The sequence below is a fragment of the Phaseolus vulgaris genome, chromosome 3 (genome assembly GCF_000499845.2).
Source record: "Phaseolus vulgaris cultivar G19833 chromosome 3, P. vulgaris v2.0, whole genome shotgun sequence".
NCBI lineage: Eukaryota > Viridiplantae > Streptophyta > Magnoliopsida > Fabales > Fabaceae > Phaseolus > Phaseolus vulgaris.
The window spans coordinates 4,201,124-4,223,249 of NC_023757.2; the positions used below are offsets into that span (position 1 = coordinate 4,201,124).

General features: G+C 31.5%; 3 protein-coding genes across 4 annotated transcripts; all 3 read right to left on the minus strand.

Moving 5' to 3' along the window:
- Window positions 1–269: 269 nt before the first annotated feature.
- LOC137806343 (receptor-like protein kinase FERONIA) lies at window positions 270–2,975 on the minus strand. The gene has a single exon (XM_068606392.1). It carries the CDS (start codon window positions 2,751–2,753, stop codon window positions 369–371), a length of 2,385 nt encoding a protein of 794 aa, XP_068462493.1. The 5' UTR covers window positions 2,754–2,975; the 3' UTR covers window positions 270–368.
- A 1,089-nt stretch (window positions 2,976–4,064) lies between these two features.
- LOC137806342 (receptor-like protein kinase FERONIA) lies at window positions 4,065–6,847 on the minus strand. Its single transcript, XM_068606391.1, has one exon. It carries the CDS (start codon window positions 6,777–6,779, stop codon window positions 4,257–4,259), a length of 2,523 nt encoding a protein of 840 aa, XP_068462492.1. The 5' UTR covers window positions 6,780–6,847; the 3' UTR covers window positions 4,065–4,256.
- Window positions 6,848–14,625: 7,778 nt separating this feature from the next.
- LOC137806345 (uncharacterized) lies at window positions 14,626–16,486 on the minus strand. Of its 2 annotated transcripts, none has more exons than XM_068606394.1 (4): window positions 16,139–16,486; window positions 15,724–16,056; window positions 15,530–15,624; window positions 14,626–15,245 (listed from the first exon to the last, which is right to left on the minus strand). In XM_068606394.1, the coding sequence occupies exons 1-4, from the start codon at window positions 16,179–16,181 to the stop codon at window positions 14,961–14,963; spliced, it is 756 nt and encodes a 251-aa protein (XP_068462495.1). In that variant the 5' UTR covers window positions 16,182–16,486; the 3' UTR covers window positions 14,626–14,960. The 2 variants fall into 2 exon arrangements, with proteins under 2 accessions (XP_068462495.1, XP_068462494.1); XM_068606393.1 differs by having other exon boundaries at window positions 15,530–15,627; window positions 16,139–16,434.
- Window positions 16,487–22,126: the final 5,640 nt, after the last annotated feature.

The following is a 22,126-nucleotide window of genomic DNA, read 5'->3' on the forward strand; positions in this document are numbered from 1 at the left end:
TTATTTTTCTTAAAAAAATATTATTCAGAGTTTAAGATAAGATGTTTAATTTTTACTAGAGGCAACGTAAAATTGATTCTAGATAAAATACATTTTTTTAATGCTTTTAAGATGTTGACTCACCAACCTAGCTAGTAGTAAACGTAGTTGTTAGTTGAAACTTTGACTCACTTGACGTAAGTAAACCTGTCTCATTGTTTTTGGTGGGTGAAGGATGAGTTGATCCATTTTGCATTCATATGATATAAAGATAAACAGAGAAAGTAGTATTTAGAAATATTGATCATATAATTTAATCACATTGAGTAATAAAATATTTGGAAGACACTAGTGATAAGCTATTTTAGAAACTGAGTTGTATTTCTAAACTATCGTGCAAGGAAAAGGATCCTCTCTAAACTATTGAGGACCTCTCCCATAGTTGGCCTATCCGTACTTCTACCAGCCAAGCACTGGATGCCTATCTCCACAAACGCCCTCAGGCATTCTGGCCTAACATTCCCTGCTAAATGAGGATCAACTAATTCATCAATGCTTCCACACTTGTAACAGTGCATGGCCCATGTGGCCAACCCAACTTTCTCACTTTCCTCTTCCACTGCCACAGTATTCACAGCTGCTCTTCCACACAACACCTCAAACAAAACCACTCCAAATGAATACACATCAGATTTTTGAGTCAGTTTTCTTCTCTTATAGTACTCAGGGTCTAAATATCCAAAAGTACCTTTAACCTCAGTGCTAACATGTGAATGGTAAAGTGAGGGAACTGTTCTACACAATCCAAAATCTGCAATCTTGGCTACCCAATTCTGATCCAATAATATGTTGGCTGACTTCACATCACGGTGAATCACTGGGTGCCTTGTGCTAGTGTGGAGGTAATGTAGTCCTCTAGCTGCACCAATACAAATCTTTATTCTTTGAATCCAAGGCAACGGCTGATTTTTTTTCTTGTATAAGTGGTCAGACAGAGGACCCTCAGCCATGTATTCATACACCAGTATCATTTCATTTCCCTCTTGGCAGTACCCTAGCAGTGAGACTAGATTCATGTGACAGAATGAGAAAAAATTGATCTCATTTTGAAACTCTTTATATCCTTGGCCAGAACTACGAATAGAGCGCTTTACCGCGACAGCAATGACTCCATCATGATGCATGATGCCTCTGTACACCTTTCCGAAGCCTCCCTCCCCGATGACAAGAGCTTCACTGAAGTTGCTTGTAGCTATGCTGATTTCTGCAAGTGTGAATTGATGGCAAAGACCTGAGGTTACTGTGGGTTGAATGATTTTGTGAGTACTACTAGAATTTGATGGGAGTAACTTCAATTTTTTCCCTGCTCTGAGGATAAGAATGAAAAATGTGAAGAGCAGTCCCAAGATGGTACCTAAAGTAGCAACGGCCACAATAATGACATGTTGAACCTTCTTTCTTTGTTCCCTTCTCAATTGGAACATTGCTGCCAGACTATGATTACTATCACTTATCTTCATAATCTCAATTCCATTCAGTATGGCGTCAGCATATTTTGGTTTTGACTCCAAGTTAGGGTGAAGTGAGATCCACAAATCTTTCCTGCTCCCACTTTCCATAGGAACCATAACAATATAGTCCTTTTGCAAAGGAGTAAATGGTGCTCCGGCTGAAGCAACTACGTCCATTCTCTCCTCTGCTGTTTGGTTGTTTATGTACACTTTGAACACCCTTTGATTGGGCTGCGTTACCACCGTAGAGATCTCACAGAAATGAAGCCTAACAAGGTATTTGAATCCAGAATCAACAGGGAAAGACCATGTTAAATTGTACTTCGTGTTATCATCTCCACCACTACCCATTGTCCTGGCAGTCCAATATAGCTCTGATGGTGCTGAATAATTGTAATCCTTTGAAGAAGAAGTGGTGTAATTCAAATTTACAGTACGAGACTTTATATTGAGGACACTTCCATAGTGTGAACCAGATATGTATCTAAAATCATTTAACCATATTCCAAAAGCATTTTGAGAATCAACATCTTCACCAACATTGCTAACTCTGTAAAACGTCTCTAGAGCATATTCATCATTAGTCAATAAAATTTGCTGGTGCCCAAGGTAAGGAACAGGAACCTTGGAACCCGGAAAGTATATACTTTTGGGCACCGGGAATGTCTCAATGCCATTTACAAAAGCAAATGCTTTGGAAATTAAAGGAGATGGAGTAAATGTAATGGTCAGTTTGTCTTCCCTAACTTTGACTAAGAAATCCTTGGTGAAAAACTTCGAGTTGAGCTCTTCTGCAAAAACAGATGGATTAAAATCACTTACAAGAGTGTAGGGCCCCGCTTTTACAGAGAAATAAGCCTTGTTGGAGGGGTTCATCTTCAGATATAAAGATGAAAGAAAGTAAAGGCGAATGAATTTAAGGCCAGGGGAGGAAGGGAAGGAGTAGGTCAATGAAGAATGAGTTATTCTTGCTGTTGAGAATGGAACTTTTGGGGCTAGAGAGTCTTCCATGTTTGAGAGCAAGACTGCAGATGAGCTCTTGTCATACTCTGGAGGCAAGAAATTAGATCCGCTATCTCCTATCCAATTTTCTCCATTGAATGATGATGCTTCATAAGAACCACAGTTTAGGAGGATTTTGTCCGGGACATTAATTGGATCACAAGTGATTAAATGGATGAATGGTAAAAACAAAAAGAGGTGCAGTAGTACACAACTAGTGATACCATTCCTACTGGACTCTATCATGAGGGATTCCATCATGGTGACGCAGGAATATGGCGTGAAGGCACAGATTATGAGTTCATCTGTAAAATTATGTTATCTATATAGCTAAGGTGTCCTCAATTTGTTGTGTGGTCTACCTTTTTTGTATTGAAAGGTCAACAATGTCTTCTAGCTGGAGACAACCGGTCACCCTTGAAGAGTGAAGATATATTTGGCCTTTGATTATCAATATAATATTTCAATTTAAGTATAAAAGCAATATTTTAAAAACACCCTAATTATACTTAAGTGCTATCCACAAATTTTATCCACTATGAATAATTCTTAGAAATTGTGATTAAATGTAAAGTGGGAATGACTCCAAGCCCCTTAACTAATTTTGCTTTGCCTGGTCCACGCGGAGAGTTTCAGTGTTGACATGTTGCAATAGACAATGCAGAAATGAACTTATTTTGCAAGGACATCAAATCCCTTACATAAGCTGTGAAGTTATTGTTCTTAGTTGGAGTATGCTACACCGACATGTGTTTTCTAACATAAAATTTGACTAAATAATCAAATATGAAAATGGATAATATGTTATGACCTTAATTAGGTTAGTGCACTTAGCAATCAGAACAAGTATGATAAAAACAATAATATTTTTCACATTTTGAGTTGTGGTTAAAAATAGTGAAGTAATAATTTTTCTGCCTTTAGATCATTACAACTCAATCTGTATTTTCAAATATTTAATTAGATGTTAACCCGTGGGAGGCACGGATTTTTTGTTGAAAAATATTATAGTCAACTTAATTAAAAAGATTTGAAAGGCCTTTTATCTCATTGAAAAATAAATAATATAAAGGTCGTGAATATTATGAATAAAAATTTGAGAGTTTACAATGGTATATTTATATTTATCGTCAAATAAAATTGATTTTCATCACGCAGTTTGTGAGATCAAACAATAAATTTATTTTTATTAACAGTCTAGATATTTTAATATTCAAAGTTTAAAATAAGTAAACAAGAGAGTATGACTACTGAGTTTTCTTTAAATTTGCAATCATATAGTATCATTTTTCGACATATATATTGTTCTTAAATGGTTGGTAGTTTCTTAATCTATTGCAATGTTAAAGATGATTTAATACTAAATATTCAATGATCTTTAATATATGGTAAACTATACTTGACTGAACTATTTATTGATTTGATGTTGGCCTTACAATGCATGCAGAGTTCCCCTTACATACTAGCACTTGCCATAAGGCATTTGTATGAACCAATTGGCTGTTATTTACGGGAAAGTTCAGAACAGAGCTCAGAATTGCAGCAAATGCTCCCTCACATTCATTTAAGTTTGCTGCATATTAAGTAGAAGATGTAGCAGTGGTAGCACAGTACAAATTATTTCTGGTAGTGTCTAACCTCCATAACATTTTCACAAAAATAGGAATTAGTCCAAGCTTTTGATTCCTACAACACATTATTTGAAATAGAAATCTCTTAATGTCTATAAGAATCAAGGCATTCTTGTTTGGGGAAAGATCACAGTCACCGACCAATAGGCATCATGATTTCAGAGAACTCAACCCCAGGTGTCAAATCTGAATTACCCTGCAGAACAACATTATCACTTCTGCGTTCATTTCCATTTGGGACATTCCCTTCATTTTTCTGAAGATGCATTGCCAGAACAAGATTCTCTAGCACTTCACCAATGGATGGCCTCTCCGCCCCTCTTTCAGCCAAACATTTCATTGCAACTCCTAAATATAACTCAAAGCACTCCTTAATTATGTTTTCTTTCAAGTTGGGGTCAACTATTTGCTCCACATTGCCATTCTCAAGGCACGACATAGTCCATTCGGCCAAGTTAACATGCTCATCATCTTCACCTACACTTACAGCAGGCCTTGCAGTCAGAACCTCCAATAACACCACCCCAAGTGAGTATATATCAGATTTCTCAGACAACTTGAGGCTTTCATAGCACTCGGGATCTAAGTAACCAATGCTACCCTTCACGTTGGTGGTGACTAAGGAAGGGTAACCTGCCTTTGACAACCCAAAATCTGAAATTTTGGGCACCCAGTTGTGATCTAAGAGTATGTTGGTTGTCTTGATGTCGCGGTGGATGATCCTGTGCTTTGTGCCAGTGTGAAGGTAGTGCAAGCCCCTTGCAACTCCAATGCAAATCTCAAGACGTTGAATCCAAGACAAAGGGGGTTGATCTCTCCGCCTCAAATGAAGATGATCATGAAGACTTCCATTGGCCATGAAGTCATAGACCAATATCATCTCCCCATCCTCATTGCAATAACCCAAAAGTGACACCACGTTATGATGCCTAAGTTGTGAGAGCAAAAGGATCTCTGTCTCGAATTCTGAAACACCTTGCTTTGACATTGGATTGGCACGTTTAATGGCCACGTAAGTTGTGCCACCAACGAAACTACCCTTGTAAACACTGCCAAATCCACCAGTGCCTATATGTAAAGCCTCATGGAAGTCATTTGTCGCCAGTTTTATCTCTCGCATCGAAAATTGAGTGCAAAGTGACGACTTTTTTGCCCTTTCAATTCGACTAGGTGCGTGGACAGTGAGACCGCACCATGACACGACCCTTCTAAGCCTAATCACCTTTAACCTGAATAAGAGTAAGCAAAGGAAAATTGGTAGTACCACTGCAAGAAGTCCACATCCAATGAGGATGAATTTGAGTTTCTTCGGACTTCTATTAAAATGAGCAACATGGGGACCCTTTGCATCTGAAAAGAAGCTTTTGGGAGGGTTGAGCCCTGCAAGACTCTTATCATCAAAATTGCTGAGTTTAAAGATCTCCACACCATTCAAGAAAGCATTATAGTACATAGGTTTAGCATCCTTGTATGGGTGCAGATCAAGCCACAAATCCTGCTTTCCCTCATTAACATGGGGAACCATCACTACATAATCTCTGTGTACAGCAACTCCGGGCTCCCCAGCCCCCAAACCAATTACATCGACTTCTTCTTCAGCTGTTTGATTATTTAAAAACACGGTAAAAACTACCTGATTGATCTTTGTTATATCTTGATCAATTTCACAGAAGTGAAGCCTAACTAGATAAAGGAAACCTGAATCAACGGGAAAAAACCATGTCATATTGTAATTTAAATTTACAAGTCCATAGTCAGAAGGTCCCATTGAGCGGGATGTGCGGTAGACATCTGCTGGGGCTGAATATGGTGGAGCATCATCTGAATACAAAACCAGCATGCTCATATTACAGGGTTGAATACCAAAACTAGCCCCAAAAATGTAAACTTCATCGGTGTCCCAAGTCCGAAACATGCCCGTGTCATATTTGGATGGGATTTGCTCACCTCCTACTTTCACTCTGTACAAGGTCTCCATGGCAGAGTCATTATAAATGTTCACAACTTTGTTATCGTGTCCAACTAAGGGAAGAGGATCACCATCATCACCCCTCATGTATAAATTAAGTGGCATTGAAACAACTTCAATCCCATTCACAAATGCAAAGGCACGAGAGGCATTATATGATGGGGAGAAAGTGAGTTGCAAAACACTTCCACTTACATGCACAATGAATTCTTTCTTGAAATAGGCCAAGTTGTAGTACTCAGCGTTGAGGGAAGCACTGAAGTTATGGAGAAGAGTGAAGTTAGCAGCACTTACTGATAAGAAAGCATTTGAAATGTTGAGATCCATGTAGGAAGCTGGGTAGAAGTGAAGACGAATGAATTTGGGACCTGGGGTTACATTGAAAGTGTAGGTGAATTGAGAGTGAAAGATCCTTGCAGTCATATAGGGAGCTTCAGGAATAGATTGAAGAGTGTTAGGGGCTCTCACTACCAGGGACTTGGTGTCAGCATTAGAGGGAACATACGGTGAAACAATGTCACCACTCCAATTCCTGCCATCATATTGTACAAATTCTGATGTGCTGGAGCCGCAGTTGAGAACTATGTTCTCTGTAGGAACATAACTGCCATTATCAGCAACTGCAACTAGTTGTAAGTTTAAGAGATACAAGATAAAAATGTACCCAGAGCATATGACAGCGTTCATAATTCTCTGGATCAATCTTGTGTCTCAACGAAGATATTTGAGAATGGAAAAATAACCAGCTTTAGCACTTTGTCCTAAATTTCTAATGCTTTAGTTTGATTTTTCAACAAAACATTGCTTTCTTTGTCGTCAGTTTCAACATTGACCAACTTAGTAAAACTTATTTTTTTTCCTTAGGCAACTGCATCCTCCACCAGATGGTGTTTGACCTTCACCAATCAACTTTAAATTTTTTTGTTTTTCATTCCAAAATTGAAAATAAAAAATTAAAAAATATATACCAGAAAAAAAATTCTGAAATAGATCTTTGTTAAAAATTCTAGAATATAATTGAAAAAATAAAATCTCATTCCAGAAAAAAATTTATAGAATACAAAAATAAACTTTAAAAAATAAATTCCAGTTAACAAAATCCAGAAATTCTAAAAATTCCAAAAAATATTCTGAAATTCAGAAATCTGTTCTGGAAATCAAAATTTTGAAATATATTCCAAAATATCAAATTTGGAATGTATTTTGATCCACACCCTCTCTAATTTAAAAACTAAAAATGAAATTTTTGGCATTTAAAAGCTAAAAATATATTCAAACATCCAGCCAATATTACTAGTTTGCTACTACAATATTAATCTGGCAAACGAATGTAATATTAACATTCTTTGATGAATACCATGCACATGCTAAAGGAGGAATTTCATGATTTATGTTTTTCAAATCTATGGGTGTATTGAATTAAGATTTTAAATCACACGTATGTCATATATTCAAAAAAAACTTCACGATACATAAATTTTTACTTAGACGTGAATTTGAGTAAATAAAATGTTTATTTTTATATACTTTTAAATTTGTGAAGTAAATGTTTAAGAGGATTTTATCATGAAACTTTATTATATATTGATGTTTGTCTAAATATTATGTCATTACATATTAATCAGTGTCATTATTATGGTCCATGTTTTTCATCCTCCAATGATGACTATAATGGTCTATGTCTTGAAAACTAGTTAAGAAGTAATTCTTGTGTGGTAGTTATCCTATCAATAACTATGACAATACTTAGTTTTTTAAACTTAAAAGTCACTCATAATTTCTACTCTATTGTAAAACTTTATATTCACGACAATTGACATATAGGAAAAAAAAAAGAAAATACCATCGAGTACCAAGGAATTAATGAATTCTCTATAAAACACATATGCTTAGCAAAGTCAACATAATTGCCAACAAGTCGTTTCAAATTTTGATGATAACAATAATGACAAATTTTGTATATCTAATGAGTTTGTCAAATGTGAGTCAACCTAAGATGTTTCAATGTCTTAATACTTACAATTTTTGTTGCTAAATGGTCATTCATCATCACACCCTTGTTTAAATTTGAAGGTCACATTAATTTTACTTGTGTTTATAATAATTTCAATCTGTTTGATGGTTGAAAAAAAAACCACATAATAGTAGCTACTCCAAAGTCAATGCAGTAGGTCTTCTTGATGTGTAGTGATAGTAATCAAAATTGAAATCAAGAAACAATGAGTTGTCTAAACTTATTTACAGTGAATGCTGAAGTATACATGTCTAGTAGCTGGAGAAAATGAGAAGGAATTGAGACAGTGGTTGAATCAGTCAAAGCAAAGTGTCATGTCCTAATATTATCCATTCTCAAACTATTCAAATTTTAGCATATTTTGAATTATTCATCATACATCTTCAAATTTTATACATTCTGGAAACTGAATCTCCAACCATATAAATTATAAGTTTGCGAAACAAATTTTTCGGGAAAAAATGTGTTGTTTAAAAAGTAATCGGAAGGAAATAAAGAAATGTAAAAATAGAATCCCGGTTTCTCTGAGAATGAAACTATGTTTGAATAAGTTTCTCCAAAATGATTTTTGGATGGGAAATAAAAAAAACTAAATTTTTCATAAATTAATATTAGTTTATGTATAAATTTCCAGTCCTCATATATATTTCTCTAAAAGTCTCTTATTTTGATTTTTATCTTATGTACAAAGTCTCCTTTTGAAAAACTGGTTTAAATTAGCCGTTGAATTTTGTGTAAGGAACTGTTCAATGTTGGTCCAACAAATTCTTCATGCACCTCTCTATATTATTAATTATGAAAAGTTGGTTTTAACTTTTTTAAAACTTTTTAAATAATTTTAATTGAAGTATAACTTCATTTTTTAAATAACTTCAGTTGTACCTCCATACCTTCTTTTCAGTTTAAGTGAGTAGTTCTATCATTTTAGTGTGTGAGAAAGTTGGTGAGAAGATTCATTGTACTCGACATTCTCTTGTGCGAAAATATTTTTTGCTTTAGTTTTGTACTTTATTTTTGCACTTTGTTGTTCTTTTTTTTTGGTTTTGTAGCTTCCAGAAACATGAAAAAAAATAAACGAACAAAAATACAACCACCACCAGTAAAAACATCACAAAACTTATATCAACCATCAATGTTCACCACCAATCATCACAAACAACCTCCATCACTTAAAAATGAAGAAGAAAACGTCATATTCTTCACTATATTCAGAAAGGTATTGTTGAAATTAAAAACCCTAAACCCTAAATCCTAAACCCGAAGAAGAAAACGTCATATTCTTCACTATATTCAGAAAGGTATTGTTGAAATTAAAAAAAGTATGGAGGTGGAAAGAGAATTTGCCAACTGGAATATGGTATTTGCTTGGGTTGAAAATAAGACAAATTGTTAAATGAGCAAAAAATTATAATAAAATAAATAATTTTTTTTTAAAACTCATGATAGAGAACGTGCATCACATGAAAAATAACATAGAATAAAAAAAAAGTAAAAACATATAGAAATTAGACTAAATTTATATGAAAAAAATAAAAAATAAATAACTTTCCAAGAGTAGTTAAACAATTATATTAGAAGTATAAACTATAAAAATAAAAGATAATAATAAAAAAAAATCTTCTTTAATACGAAACTTCAAGACAACAAAGAGAAAAAATTCTCTCCTTTATTTTGAAAGTGTATTTTTAATTTACTTGTGTATGAAATACATAATAAAAAGTGATTATTAAATTATTCTTAAAATTATAATAGTGGTGATTATTTTAGCCTAAAATATGAAAAATAAGTCGGTGTTTGAAGTTAATAATTGGGAGTGATTTCAATCCTTGATGTAGATGGTTTGTGAATTTAATCCTTGATTTTGACCACTATAAATCATGTTGATCTGTTTTGATATACATCACCCAAGTCAACCAAGTCAAATTGGGACATTATTAGTGGTGGTTGTTAAATTCATAAATTATATTGTCTTACTTTGAAACTATCTAATTCACTGTTTGTTTCGATTTTAAGAATTTCAATGATTAAATTATGCACAAATTTTAGAAATTTTTATGAATGTATTTTTAACATATAGTTTTGAATAATTTTTGTTCAATTTTTTTATTGGAAATTAGAGTGTTAAGAATAATAGTATATTCTACAACTAATTTAATAATGTGAAATTTTAGTTTTAATTGTAATTGGTGATAAACATAGTCAGAAATCGTACATTAAATTTTATCCTTTATTTAACTATTATTAAAGTTAGGGTTATCTTTGCTCTTTTGCAATTTGTGAACTAATGTATGCTTGTAATTAAAAAATAATAATTTAATGTACTACTCCAATCATAAATGTTTGTGTCTTTGTGGCGAAACCTTTTTTTTTTTCGTATCTTATCTTTTGTTCTACACTATAAAGTTCTAAATTTTAAATTTTAAAATTTAAATTTAAAGTTTCAAATATCACTATGTAGTATAATAGTTAAATAATATTTTGAGATATAAATGAATATTTGTATGAGATAACATCATAGGACAAATGATCATCAATATGATGGAGTGAATTAACTTTATGCTCAAGAAGATAACGACTTTCTATTTCTTTCTGGTCATGACAACATATATTTGCTATATACTAAGTTCATCACAAATAAAGGAAGAGAGGTGAAAATCATGATTACACTTGGTCATGTATACTTGAAAGTGATAAGCAAGACATTGAAAATGCATAAACAAAGACAAACATTCATGGGTGTTAATCTTTGACAAGAGGAGCACACAATATGTAGTGTAGGAGACAAAAAAAACCCAACAAAGGTCCAACTAGTTGGATGATTAACAATAAGGCTAGATGATTTATAGTATGACGATGAGAAGTTCTAAAAGGTTCACTTGTCATGTTTGCATGTGTTTGTTACATGCAAATATGCATATAATGATTCTTGGGATGTACATACACCTTGGAACAAGTATCTAATTAAGATGTGACAGATTATTTGAAGATCTTAGACATGTAGACTATTTGTCATGTTTGCATGTGCTTGTTGCATGCAAACTTGCATACCGCAATTCTTGGGATCCTTTACACCTTGGCACAAGCATGTAAGGTGTATGAAGGATTCTTTTAAAAACTATTTGTCATGTTTGCATGTATTTACTTCATGCAAACATTCATACCACAATTTTTGGAATGTACATTGCTCCTCTACACCTTGAAATAAGTATCTAAGGTGTATGAAAGATTCTTTGGAGAACAAAGTCATGAAGACCATTTACCAACTTACAATGGACCAATTTTATGCTCAAACCTTCAAATGAAAAGAATTTGAAAGGGTGGATTCGAGTCAAGAAGGATAAAAACCAAAATGGATATTAGAACAAATTCATACTAAAAATTGTTTTTATTGTCACACACACATACATACGTAGACACGCTACATTGCTCAGGCATTCACTCTACATCATTATTTTTTTATTTTAAATTAATTGTATTTCAAGTATCATTTTTACAATTATTTGATGAATATACTTTTTATTTGTGTCTTTTGTACAATTATTATTTCTTGTTTCACTATTGATCATAAAAAAATATTTTGTAAATTGTAAAAGCATTTTAAAAACCAATTAATTTTTTTAAATAAGAATCAATTTCAAGTTCTTAATATTACTTTAAAAATGTTGAATGTTATGTGTATGATATTTTTAATATCACAATTTTTATAATAATTTTTATTGCATGGAATGAAGAAACAACAATAAATGTAGTTCTATTTCATAATAAAGAGTTGCACAATCATCCAAACTTTACTTTTATTCAAGACACACTTATTAAAAATCCACACCACAAATAAAGAATCTCACAACCACCAATGTTTTGTGAATAGCTCATCATTTAATGCATGTTAAATTTAGTGTGTTCATGTTCATAATGTTGCTTTAACAATACACATAGATCGTGTTTATTTGTCACTAAATTAACTTTGAACTATATATTGAACCATGTTTGAAATTAAAACATTTGAGTCAAAATCACTCTCAACCCTATTCAAACAAAGTTAGCGTCTTGTTTATAATATTCATCTACATATAAAGCAATTTTGAATCACAAATATTAAGAATTGTTTCAATTATTATCTCACAACTAAGTTTGCAAATGGCTAAATAACACAACACGAGGAAGGTGTCTAATCTCAATTTGTTTCTCCTAAATTTTTTAGGATCTATAGAATTAAAACATCACTAATTTGAAGGAAATAGGTTGCAATGCTTTGGGAAATCCTAAAAGTTGTATTATCGTCAATCTAAAGTCACACATGGCATTCTAATTAAGTATAATGCTATTAAAGTCCTCAATGTCCATGTAGCACAAATGATTGCTTGTAAGTCTTAATTTCGTTTCAATACCATGAATGAACTATAAGCTAAGTTTAAAAGATCTACAAAAGAAATTATGATGTTTTTAAACCCACCTAATGCAAACTCTTCCACTAATCCTAACATCATCACTTCCAAAACAAAAAAACTTTACTTTACTAGTGAGCCACCAAAATGGAAAATCAAAATGATTATGACAATATTTACAAATGTTGCACCCTAAAACAATGATAATCCAACACAATTTTTCTTTAATAAACTACACAACATTACCAAATTACAATAAGAGAGGGATGATAAATAAGTCACAAAAATCAACTATCAATGTATGGTTCGCATTGTTAATAGATAATCATCCACGACTTAGTACAAATCAAAATTAAAGTTAACATGACACAAATTATCAAGCATTGAAAAAATAGTTAACCTCTACACTCAAGAATGCAATGTGAATAATTATGAAAACAATATATGATTGTTTTTTTTCAAACCAGATATTTACGCATCTCAACAAGACAATATCAAATAACTTGATTGAATGTGTATTTTTTTATTTGAATTATGTTTATGTTCTTTCAATAAAATTTATTTTACTTTTATATATCTTTAATTTCAAATAAATAAAATTTCAATTACTCTTATGTAAATATTTTAATCTATTTACATTTAAATGTTTCATCATTAAATGTAATTTGATATATTCTTTAAATTAATTTTCTTAAAATTAAACTTAAATTTATTATACTTCAGTAAATATACAAAATTATATGTTAAATAACTATTTTACGGAAATTAGATGTTTATTAATTATAGATCTATTTTAATTTTGAAATATTTTTTACATATTTAAAGTTAAACTTCTTACCACATTGTTTATTAATATTTTTTAACTTTTATACAAAAAGTTATAAAAAGTTATTTAGTAATGATTTAAAATGTAATTAATAATCTATGAAAATTATTAATATAAATTTAAATTAATATTTACTTATTTTAATAGTTTAATTTTATTATTTTTAATTTATGGTATTATTTTAAATCATAAAACATAAAAAATCTAAAATAAAATATTTATTATTTATTTTTTAAAATTATCCTTCTATTTTTTTAATTTTTTGGAAAAGAAAAAAGGACTAAAATTTGGTTTTCGAATAATCCAATTCTGATGGATTTGTCGACAATAGAGACCATTTTTTACACTTGAAAATTCGATTCTATGTAAACCAAATTTTGAATTGGGGGTTTATTTTTGTAAATAAAGTCGAGGTTGGTGTATTTGGATAATTTTGTAAAGGAAATTATTTAGTAAAAAAAAAAAAATCATTTCCATGCTTAATGTTAAATGGTTTGTGAATTTGATCCTTGAGTTTGACTACTATAAGTCTTTTTGGTCTAATTTGATGTACAACACCCAATTCAATCTCTAATTTCATAATACAACCTTCAATTTGGTTCGTAGCAACCAAATGAACCAATGGTTGTGAAATTCAAACATTAGACTATTTCTTGCACCTCCATATGTTTTTTTTTTCACTTCCATAAATTTTCATATTTTCAAAAGTATCATTCTGTAATATTCTGGATTATGTAATTTGGAAGTTTTTTTTTAAATTCGTAATTAGCTTTTGGATTACGTAATCCAAAAGCCTTTTTTTCAGATGCATGATTAGTTTTTGAATTACATAATTTGGAAGTCTTTTTTCAAATGTGTGTCCAGATTACATAATCCATAAGCTACACTATGGGAATGACACAAGAAGAATAAAAAAGTATTTTCACATTTTGTATGGAGTGGCAAAAGAACAGAAAGAAACAGTCCAAACATTATAGGGTCTTTTTTTTTATCAAAACATTATAGGATTTACTTTTTTTTTATAAAAAATTTTCATGTTAGGCATCAATATATTACTTAACATCTCAATTAGACATTATAGGATTTACTTTGCAATCTGTTTAATTCACTATTTCTTTCTATTTTTAAGAATCTCAAGGATTATATCATGCATAAATTTTAGAAGAATATCAAGCATGTAACTTTTTAGCATATAAATTTGAATGTTTTGTGTTAAAATTGATTGAAAATAAAAAAAAGTTTAGTAGATTTTAGTTGTAAAAATTTAATTTTAATTGGTGATAAACATAGAGAGCAATTGTACAATGATTAAAAAAATTAATTTAATGTATTACTCCAGCCATAAATGTTTGTGTATTTGTGGTGAGCCCTTTTCCATCCCAAGTACCTCATCTGATTCTGCCTCTGCAGCATTCTTAAGGAAGCTAAAGTTCCCAATGCCACCATGTGGGACCCCTTAAGGACAATGGCCCACATAAGGACACCATGCCACTTTTCCACTCATAATTGCAATCTCTTTTTTTCATTCTATGCACACTTTATTATGTACAAACATTGTGGATTACAGACACCAAAAACATGATTAATGATTCATACTTTGTGTATCTTGAAGCTCACAACACCCCATAGGATTGCTTCATTGATTAAGCCAATAGCCAGAAATCTTTGTGACGCTTAGTAGTAATCATGTATCCTCCACTCTTCTTGCTTTTTCTTCTCACAGCAATGGCCATGCAATGTGCATTCTGAATGCAGTACTCTACCACCCCACCACTCACTCTGTGCCCTGCCCACATCATTAGAAGACGCCATGTTGTGGACCTCTTCTTCTGCCCCAAAACCAGAAGTGCCACCCCTTGCTTTTTCGCCTCCTCCACTATTTTTTGACCCTTTTCCTTTCCCTCTATCACTGCAATCTCAGTTTGTACCTATCAGAATCATGTAGTTAACTCAAACTTTAATTACCACTTTACATCACTTTGAGTAGTACATATGCATGCCTCACTTATTAGCATTCATGATTTTCCAACATCATAATTCAAAGGAATTGTGAATGTGCAATTTTGATTGAAAATCCAAAGAAATTCAACAGTTTTTTACATGGGTCACCTACTTTTTGTAGCATTTTGAGCCACATTAGAACAAGGTGTTTGATAGGACTAAGGGTATGTACCATAAGCCACAAAGTCTAAAGGGAACTAATTAAGCTCACCTCAGGTCTCTTTACTTGACAAATGTTCTTGAAGGAGGAAGCAAGTTCATTAGCCCTTGGAGCTATTTCCTTGCTGGACTCTTCATCATCGGTGCCTGCTACATTGTGTTAACCAAGTTCAATCACTTTCTTTCTTAACAAATAAGTCAAAGTTGAATGGGAAAACAAAAGCATGGTATGATCAGTTTTTGCACCTTGTTTATTAGAAGGCTTCATGACATGAAGAAGAACTATAGTGTCCTGGTTCTGAACTGTGTGAGTGAGTGCCCACTGCACAGCACCCTTGGCCTCAAGGCTGGAATCAACCACAATCATGATCTTCCTACCAATCACAGACCCTGGTTTCACCCCTTCATCAGATTTCTCCTCGCATCCATTGCAAGAACTCTCAGTTTTCTGATGAATTGTGGTGACACTTGTGGTGTAGTCGTGCTTGTTGGCTTGTACAGGTGGTGAACGCACCCTAGCATGAGGCCTAATTCTGTTGAGGCAGAAGCCTGGTAACCTTGCTCCTCTCTTTCCCATGCCTTGCAATGTAGTTTGAGAAAGACACCAATTATATTATAAGGGAGAATGAATTGAACAACAGAGAAAGAGCAACAATAATACCTGCTGGGGCTGACAAATTTTGTAAAATGTTGGCCTGGGACATAGCTCATTTTCTGCTTTGCTTTCTCTTTTACTTTTCCAATTATCATTTTCTTAGTTCTTGGTTTCTTTTGTTTCCATTTTCTCCTTTGTGGGGGGGGCCTTGAATTGCTCCACATCAACGTGCTTCTCATCAAGCAGTAGGCCCCTTTCAAACATGGTTAAAAAATGAATCTCATTATTAGACCACTTTGTTTCTCCTTCTAACAACTCATTGGAGGCTTGTTCTCTGATTGATTGCAATTTGCAAAGCCCCCATTTTCTTATCATTACAGGATGTTTCTCTTTCCCTTTTGCTTTTCTAACTTTATTTGTATTCTTTAGTTAAGGTATATATGAAGGACTGTTAGGTTCACAACCACAAAGCATGTGAACCAAAATAAATGAGCAAGTAAATAAAGTTGTTTGCTGTTTTGCTAGCATTTAACTGGAAAAAAATATATAAAAAAAAGGATATGCTTGCAGCTTTAACATGCTGTGGTTGTGAAAGACTAACTGTGTACCCTTCACTCTAGATATAGTTTTCTAATCATGCAGCTTTTGGTTATTATATACCTGTCATCCAAATCAGTGATAGTAACAAAAACAAGGTCTACAGTGGCAAAGGGATTAGAGACCTTGGGGTGCAATTATTGTAGAAATTCTTGACAAAAACATTGTGAACCATCATGACAAACCTATCTATAACCAGTTCTTTTTTCATTGCATTTTATGAGATGTCTTTCTTCCTACGCTACATGCTCTTCATTTGATGATACTAATAATAGAATCATGTTCCTCATAAGAAAAGGATAAAACAATTATTAATGTGGTAAAGGTTCACCTTCAAATAATGTCAATGACTTCTCTTTCAAAAAAGAGAGCTTCAAAGGTTTTGTGACATCCAAGAAAAATAAAATATATTTCCTCAACTCTGTCTAGCTTTATATCTATATTTTTAGTCTCATGTTTCCTGAATCACTCATAAGGGTAAAAAATTCTGAGAATAACATTTTTCTTATACCAGCCAAAATGAAAAACTATGCAGTTTTCTGACACTCATATTCTATAAAAGAGTGGCACCTGAAATTTGTCAACCAAGTTACTTCTTACACAAATCAAAGCATTGCCAAAGATGATTCTCAATCTTTAATGTGACACATTTCTAAGGTTTTATTCTGTGGTCCAACATCTCTCATTATGAGTTGCAAAATTTTCTAGAGCTAAGTTTTGGCATCCAAGGTGACAATGTTCATTTGGAAACAATTTTGAAGGAAATGAACAAGCGACATGTTAATTAATGCTAATTTTTTGTCCATGCAACTAAATTGGACAATTAATGTTGGACATGCTCCTTTAAACACCAACATTAAAGAGAAAAAGGAAGAACATGAAAGCTACATTATAACTTCTAAGTTTGACTCTCCACCTAAAATGCTAATCCTCAATTGATTTGAAGGCAAAAGAAGATTCTCTCCCATCTTAACAACAAAACCATTGTTGATTGGAATGGTAAAGTCATTAGGTTATTTGAGTGAAACCAGGTATGACTTCAACTTGTTTTTAATTACCATTTTAGTTATGGTGTCACATTCATAAAATCTTTATCTTATTTTAAATTCTTGTAATGTTTGCTTTTGTTCTAAACAACAAAAAATTGAAGTCAATTTGAAAAGTGATTGTTTGCCTGGTTGTCTAATTTAGGAATGGTCACATTATATTCCCTCTGTCAAATTGAGGGAAACAAATTGAAAAAGGAAAGATCAAAAAGCCCACAGTGAAGGTCCAACATCTAATTTTTTTTTTTCATATAGGTTTAAATAAGTTTGATATATATTTTTATTTTGAATATCCACAAGTTTTTTCTTTGAATTAGCTATGCAATAAATTAAAAAAAATTTAAGTCCTAAATGAAATATGTATTTTAGATAGTTAAATTAGGACAAATTAGGATTTTAAATGGGGAATAATATTTTAGATAGTTAAAAATTATGTAAATTAAATTAAGCTCTAATGTATTTTTTTTATTAGCATAATTCAATCCCATAAAACCGGCTCATGGAGTGAGGTTTACACCCACTTATATACTATGAAATAATCTAATTTCTAGTCGATGTGGGATCTCCAACACACCCTTCACGCCGAAACTGTCAACTCGTGCGTGAGACTATATATTATGGGTGGTCCGCTAGCGGCCCGATAGCGGGTGACACGATAGGCCCAACACAAACATTCGCTAAGATATACTCGAAATGGCTCTGATAACATATTACGGTCAATGAAGATGAATATTCCTTATCTGATGTGGTGCATCAAATGGAGAGCATGTAATCGCAATGGAGAAAGGGAGGTTCTGATGAACCCTAATTGCAAATGAAAAAGAGACAATGACTTAAGCGTAAAAGAGAGAAAAGCAGAGAAAAGAGAATACAAAAAAAAATCTTATTTACTTGTGTATTAGAGAGTAAAGTACATGGTGTATATATAAGAAAAACTAAGACCTAACTAAAACATAAAAGGAAAATTGGACCAAACAAATAAAGCCCAATAACTTAAAAAAAAAACTAAATATGTTAACTATATTAACAATCTAAGTATAGATAGGTATAAATTATGTTATTTTTATATTTAATTATTCACAAAATAATAAAATTATATATATTTGAATATAATAAAAAGGTGTATTATGCCATGTTTTAACCCGTGTAATATAACACAAAAACTTATATTCTTGCATAACTTAAAAAAAAATGTAATTAATTGTACTTTATATATTCAATAGCTAGATATGAATTTTCACTTTTTTTGATAATTAATTTGATATATATTTATTATCTTACAAACTAAATTGGTGATTTATGCATTAAATATGAAATATTTTTTTATAGAAAGAATTTAAGATAAAATATTAGGAGAAAGGTGTATTTTTTTTAATAAAACTAATAATCTTTATATTTAAATATACTAGCGAGAACCTAATAATTTCGGTGTATTTTTTATTTTTATCATTTATATATAATTATTTTTATATTAAAAATTAAATAAATAATACAATTATTTACACATTTATATTTTTAGTATAAATTTATAGTTTATTTAAATAAATACAAATATATGTAAAAAGATACGTTAATTTTATGAATGCACCATATATTGTTATCAAACTTTAACAATTCAGATTAGTACCAGTAAATATAAAAAACATAATATGAAACACCAATAACGAATATGAAGTATCTGATTCGATGTTTTTTTTTTTACGAAAGGCAAGCACAATAATAACTATTAATTCGTATTTTTTAATTTTATAATAAACTTATACGTATCTTAATTTTTAAAATATTATTATAAATTTATTTTATCCTATTTTAATAATATTTCTTCTTTTAAGTCATTCTTTCTCTAAAAAAACGTACATCAATCATTACACTAACCAATAAACTAGAAACACATGAACTAATAGTATGTCATAATTTTATATATCCCATTAATAACACGTATACATTTATTAAACTACACGTTTCTTCTCATAGAAACACACAATACACTTAAATAGGATAATTATTTAAAAAAATTAAAATTTAAAAATAATCATTAAATTAACTAATTTTAGTATCACTATCTTATCAAAATTACTAGGAACAAATGCATATTAACTAAATTAATTAATTGTACTGATTGGACCAAGAGATTGGGTCGAAAGGTCCAATTGGTTCGAGAAGTCTTGTTATACCAAGAGGTTGGGCCGAAAGGTTCAGTTGGGTCAAGAAATTCTATTAGACCGAAAGGTCTAATTAGGTAAAGAAGTCCGATTACGTTGAAAAAACTGATTGGTCCGAAAGGTCCAATTAAGTCAAGAGGTCAACTGAAAGCGATGTGAAGATTGAGCCGAGAGTTTAACCCAAAAGTAAAGACGTGAAGTTGAATCAAAAAAGGTAATTGAGAGAATTGAAAGAAAAAGATAAAATAAAGGCAAATGCTTCCTACACCCAACACTTTTGAACTTGCACCCAACATAATTTCAAAAATTCTGAAAATGCCCTTTATTCCATAAATCAAAATTTGGAATTGAAAATAATACACTCTGAAAAAATAAATCTGGAAGAGATCTTTGTGTTTCGTATATAAAAATCCAGAAAAAAAAAATCAAAATCCCATTTCGGATAAAAAAATCCAGAACTGAAAATAATACATTCTAGAAAAATTTATCTGGAAGAGATTATTGTGTTCCAAAAAAGGAGGTCTAGAATGTAATTTTATATGTACCCCATTTTTTTAAGGGTATTTTTGGTTTTTTCCATGTGATTGGGTGCAGTGATATGGTGCAAGAAGCAATTGCCTAAAATAAAATGGAATTTGTTATTAAACAAAAGCCCATGAAACAGGGCCCAAATATGCAGGTGTGTGTAGTAAATGTTGAATACAAAGAGAAAAAGTCCAAATAACTTTTGGGCCCAATAAAAAGGTAGTATAAATAAAGGGTCATCCTAAGAGGTAAGGGGAGTGAATTCATTCTAATATCGTGTAAAACTGAATCTAACTTTGGCATCAGAGCACCTTTCAGGTACACACACCCATCCGCGAGAGGAAGTCGAGACTAAAAACCGAAAGATCAAATGGAGTAAATTGAAGTTGATCGGGAGGTGTCCATCAAGCAATTCAATAAAACGAGAAAGATTTATAAACCAAATTCAAACCAAGAACAAATAAACCGAAAACTCGAGTCGAGAAGGGATTCTGAAAGCGAAGGCTGAGAAGTCAACGAGTGGAAGGCAAAGAAAGAGTTTGTTTCTAGGTCCTTATAAGAATATTATTCATAAGTATCATTAGTATAATAGTAATAAAATAATAATAAATATTTATATTAATATTTTATACATTTTATATACTACAATTGTAAAACCGGTAATTTAAAAAAATTAAAAATGAATAATGGATTAAACACATTAATTATACTAACAAGAACACAAGCACATAAATATCGTATTTTTTATTTTATTTTTATTATATTTATGTTTAATATGAAAATTTGAAATTTAAGATATAATTTATGATATATAAGTGATATAAGTAGGTACACTAAGATATATAGTAATATTATAAAAAGTTTACGCGTGGAAATTTATGGTAATCGTTTCTTTAAAATTTTAATTATTAACCATTAACCATTTTAAAATTGAACTATGTTAATTTAAGCACTAAATAAAATTATTATCCAAAGATTAAAATTATTATCCAAAACCTGTTCTACCAACTGCTCTATAATTTGTTTTACTAATTACTTTGTAATTTGTTATAAAATGTGATGAAATAATTACTATGTAGTTTCTGATTGAAGGCTTATTTGCAAGCTAAGCAAGTTTCAGGTACTTCATTTTTTTTTCCATAGAAATAGCACATTACCATAATAACACAAAATTCAACTATTTTTAAATAATAGTTTAAAATTGAAATGTGTTACAGTGGACTGCATTAACGAACTATTCAGCTGTTCGTCCTTTGAACTTGCTCTTATGGAGCAGGAAGTGGAACACGAAGATCAGTTAACTCATGAAGTCTCCTTGGATCTTGAGATTTCCCTTGAGGAGATAGATATGAGTTTTGCCTTGTCCTTGTATATTTTGTTTGTGAGAAATTTGTATATGTTTCTTATTTGATTGATTGTTGTCATTGGTCATCACTACAAAAAAATCAATATTATCTACAGACTTTTATTCACGGATCTCAGTCCGTAGGTAAATTCAGCATTACCTACGGATATTATCTACGAACAACATTACCTACGGACATTACCCACAGATTCTGAATTCGTAGGTAAATTCAGCATTACCTACAAACTATTACCTACGGATCTTATTACCTACCCACTTTTACATACGAATCTCTATTACCTACGAATTATTATCACAAATCTCTATTACCTACGAACTATCACCCACAAATCTCTATTATCTACCAACTATTATTATA

What these genes read in the sequence shown, in the direction of transcription:
- LOC137806343 (XM_068606392.1), bottom strand. Translation starts at nt 2,753, where the DNA reads ATGATGGAATCCCTCATGATAGAGTCCAGTAGGAATGGTATCACTAGT.
- LOC137806342 (XM_068606391.1), bottom strand. Translation starts at nt 6,779, where the DNA reads ATGAACGCTGTCATATGCTCTGGGTACATTTTTATCTTGTATCTCTTA.
- LOC137806345 (XM_068606393.1), bottom strand. Translation starts at nt 16,181, where the DNA reads ATGTCCCAGGCCAACATTTTACAAAATTTGTCAGCCCCAGCAG. An exon ending in AAATTTGTCAGCCCCAGCAG is followed by an intron (nt 16,057 to 16,138) that starts GTATTATTGTTG and finishes CTACATTGCAAG; the next exon opens with GCATGGGAAAGAGAGGAGCA. An exon ending in GTCAAGTAAAGAGACCTGAG is followed by an intron (nt 15,246 to 15,529) that starts GTGAGCTTAATT and finishes TGATTCTGATAG; the next exon opens with GTACAAACTGAGATTGCAGT.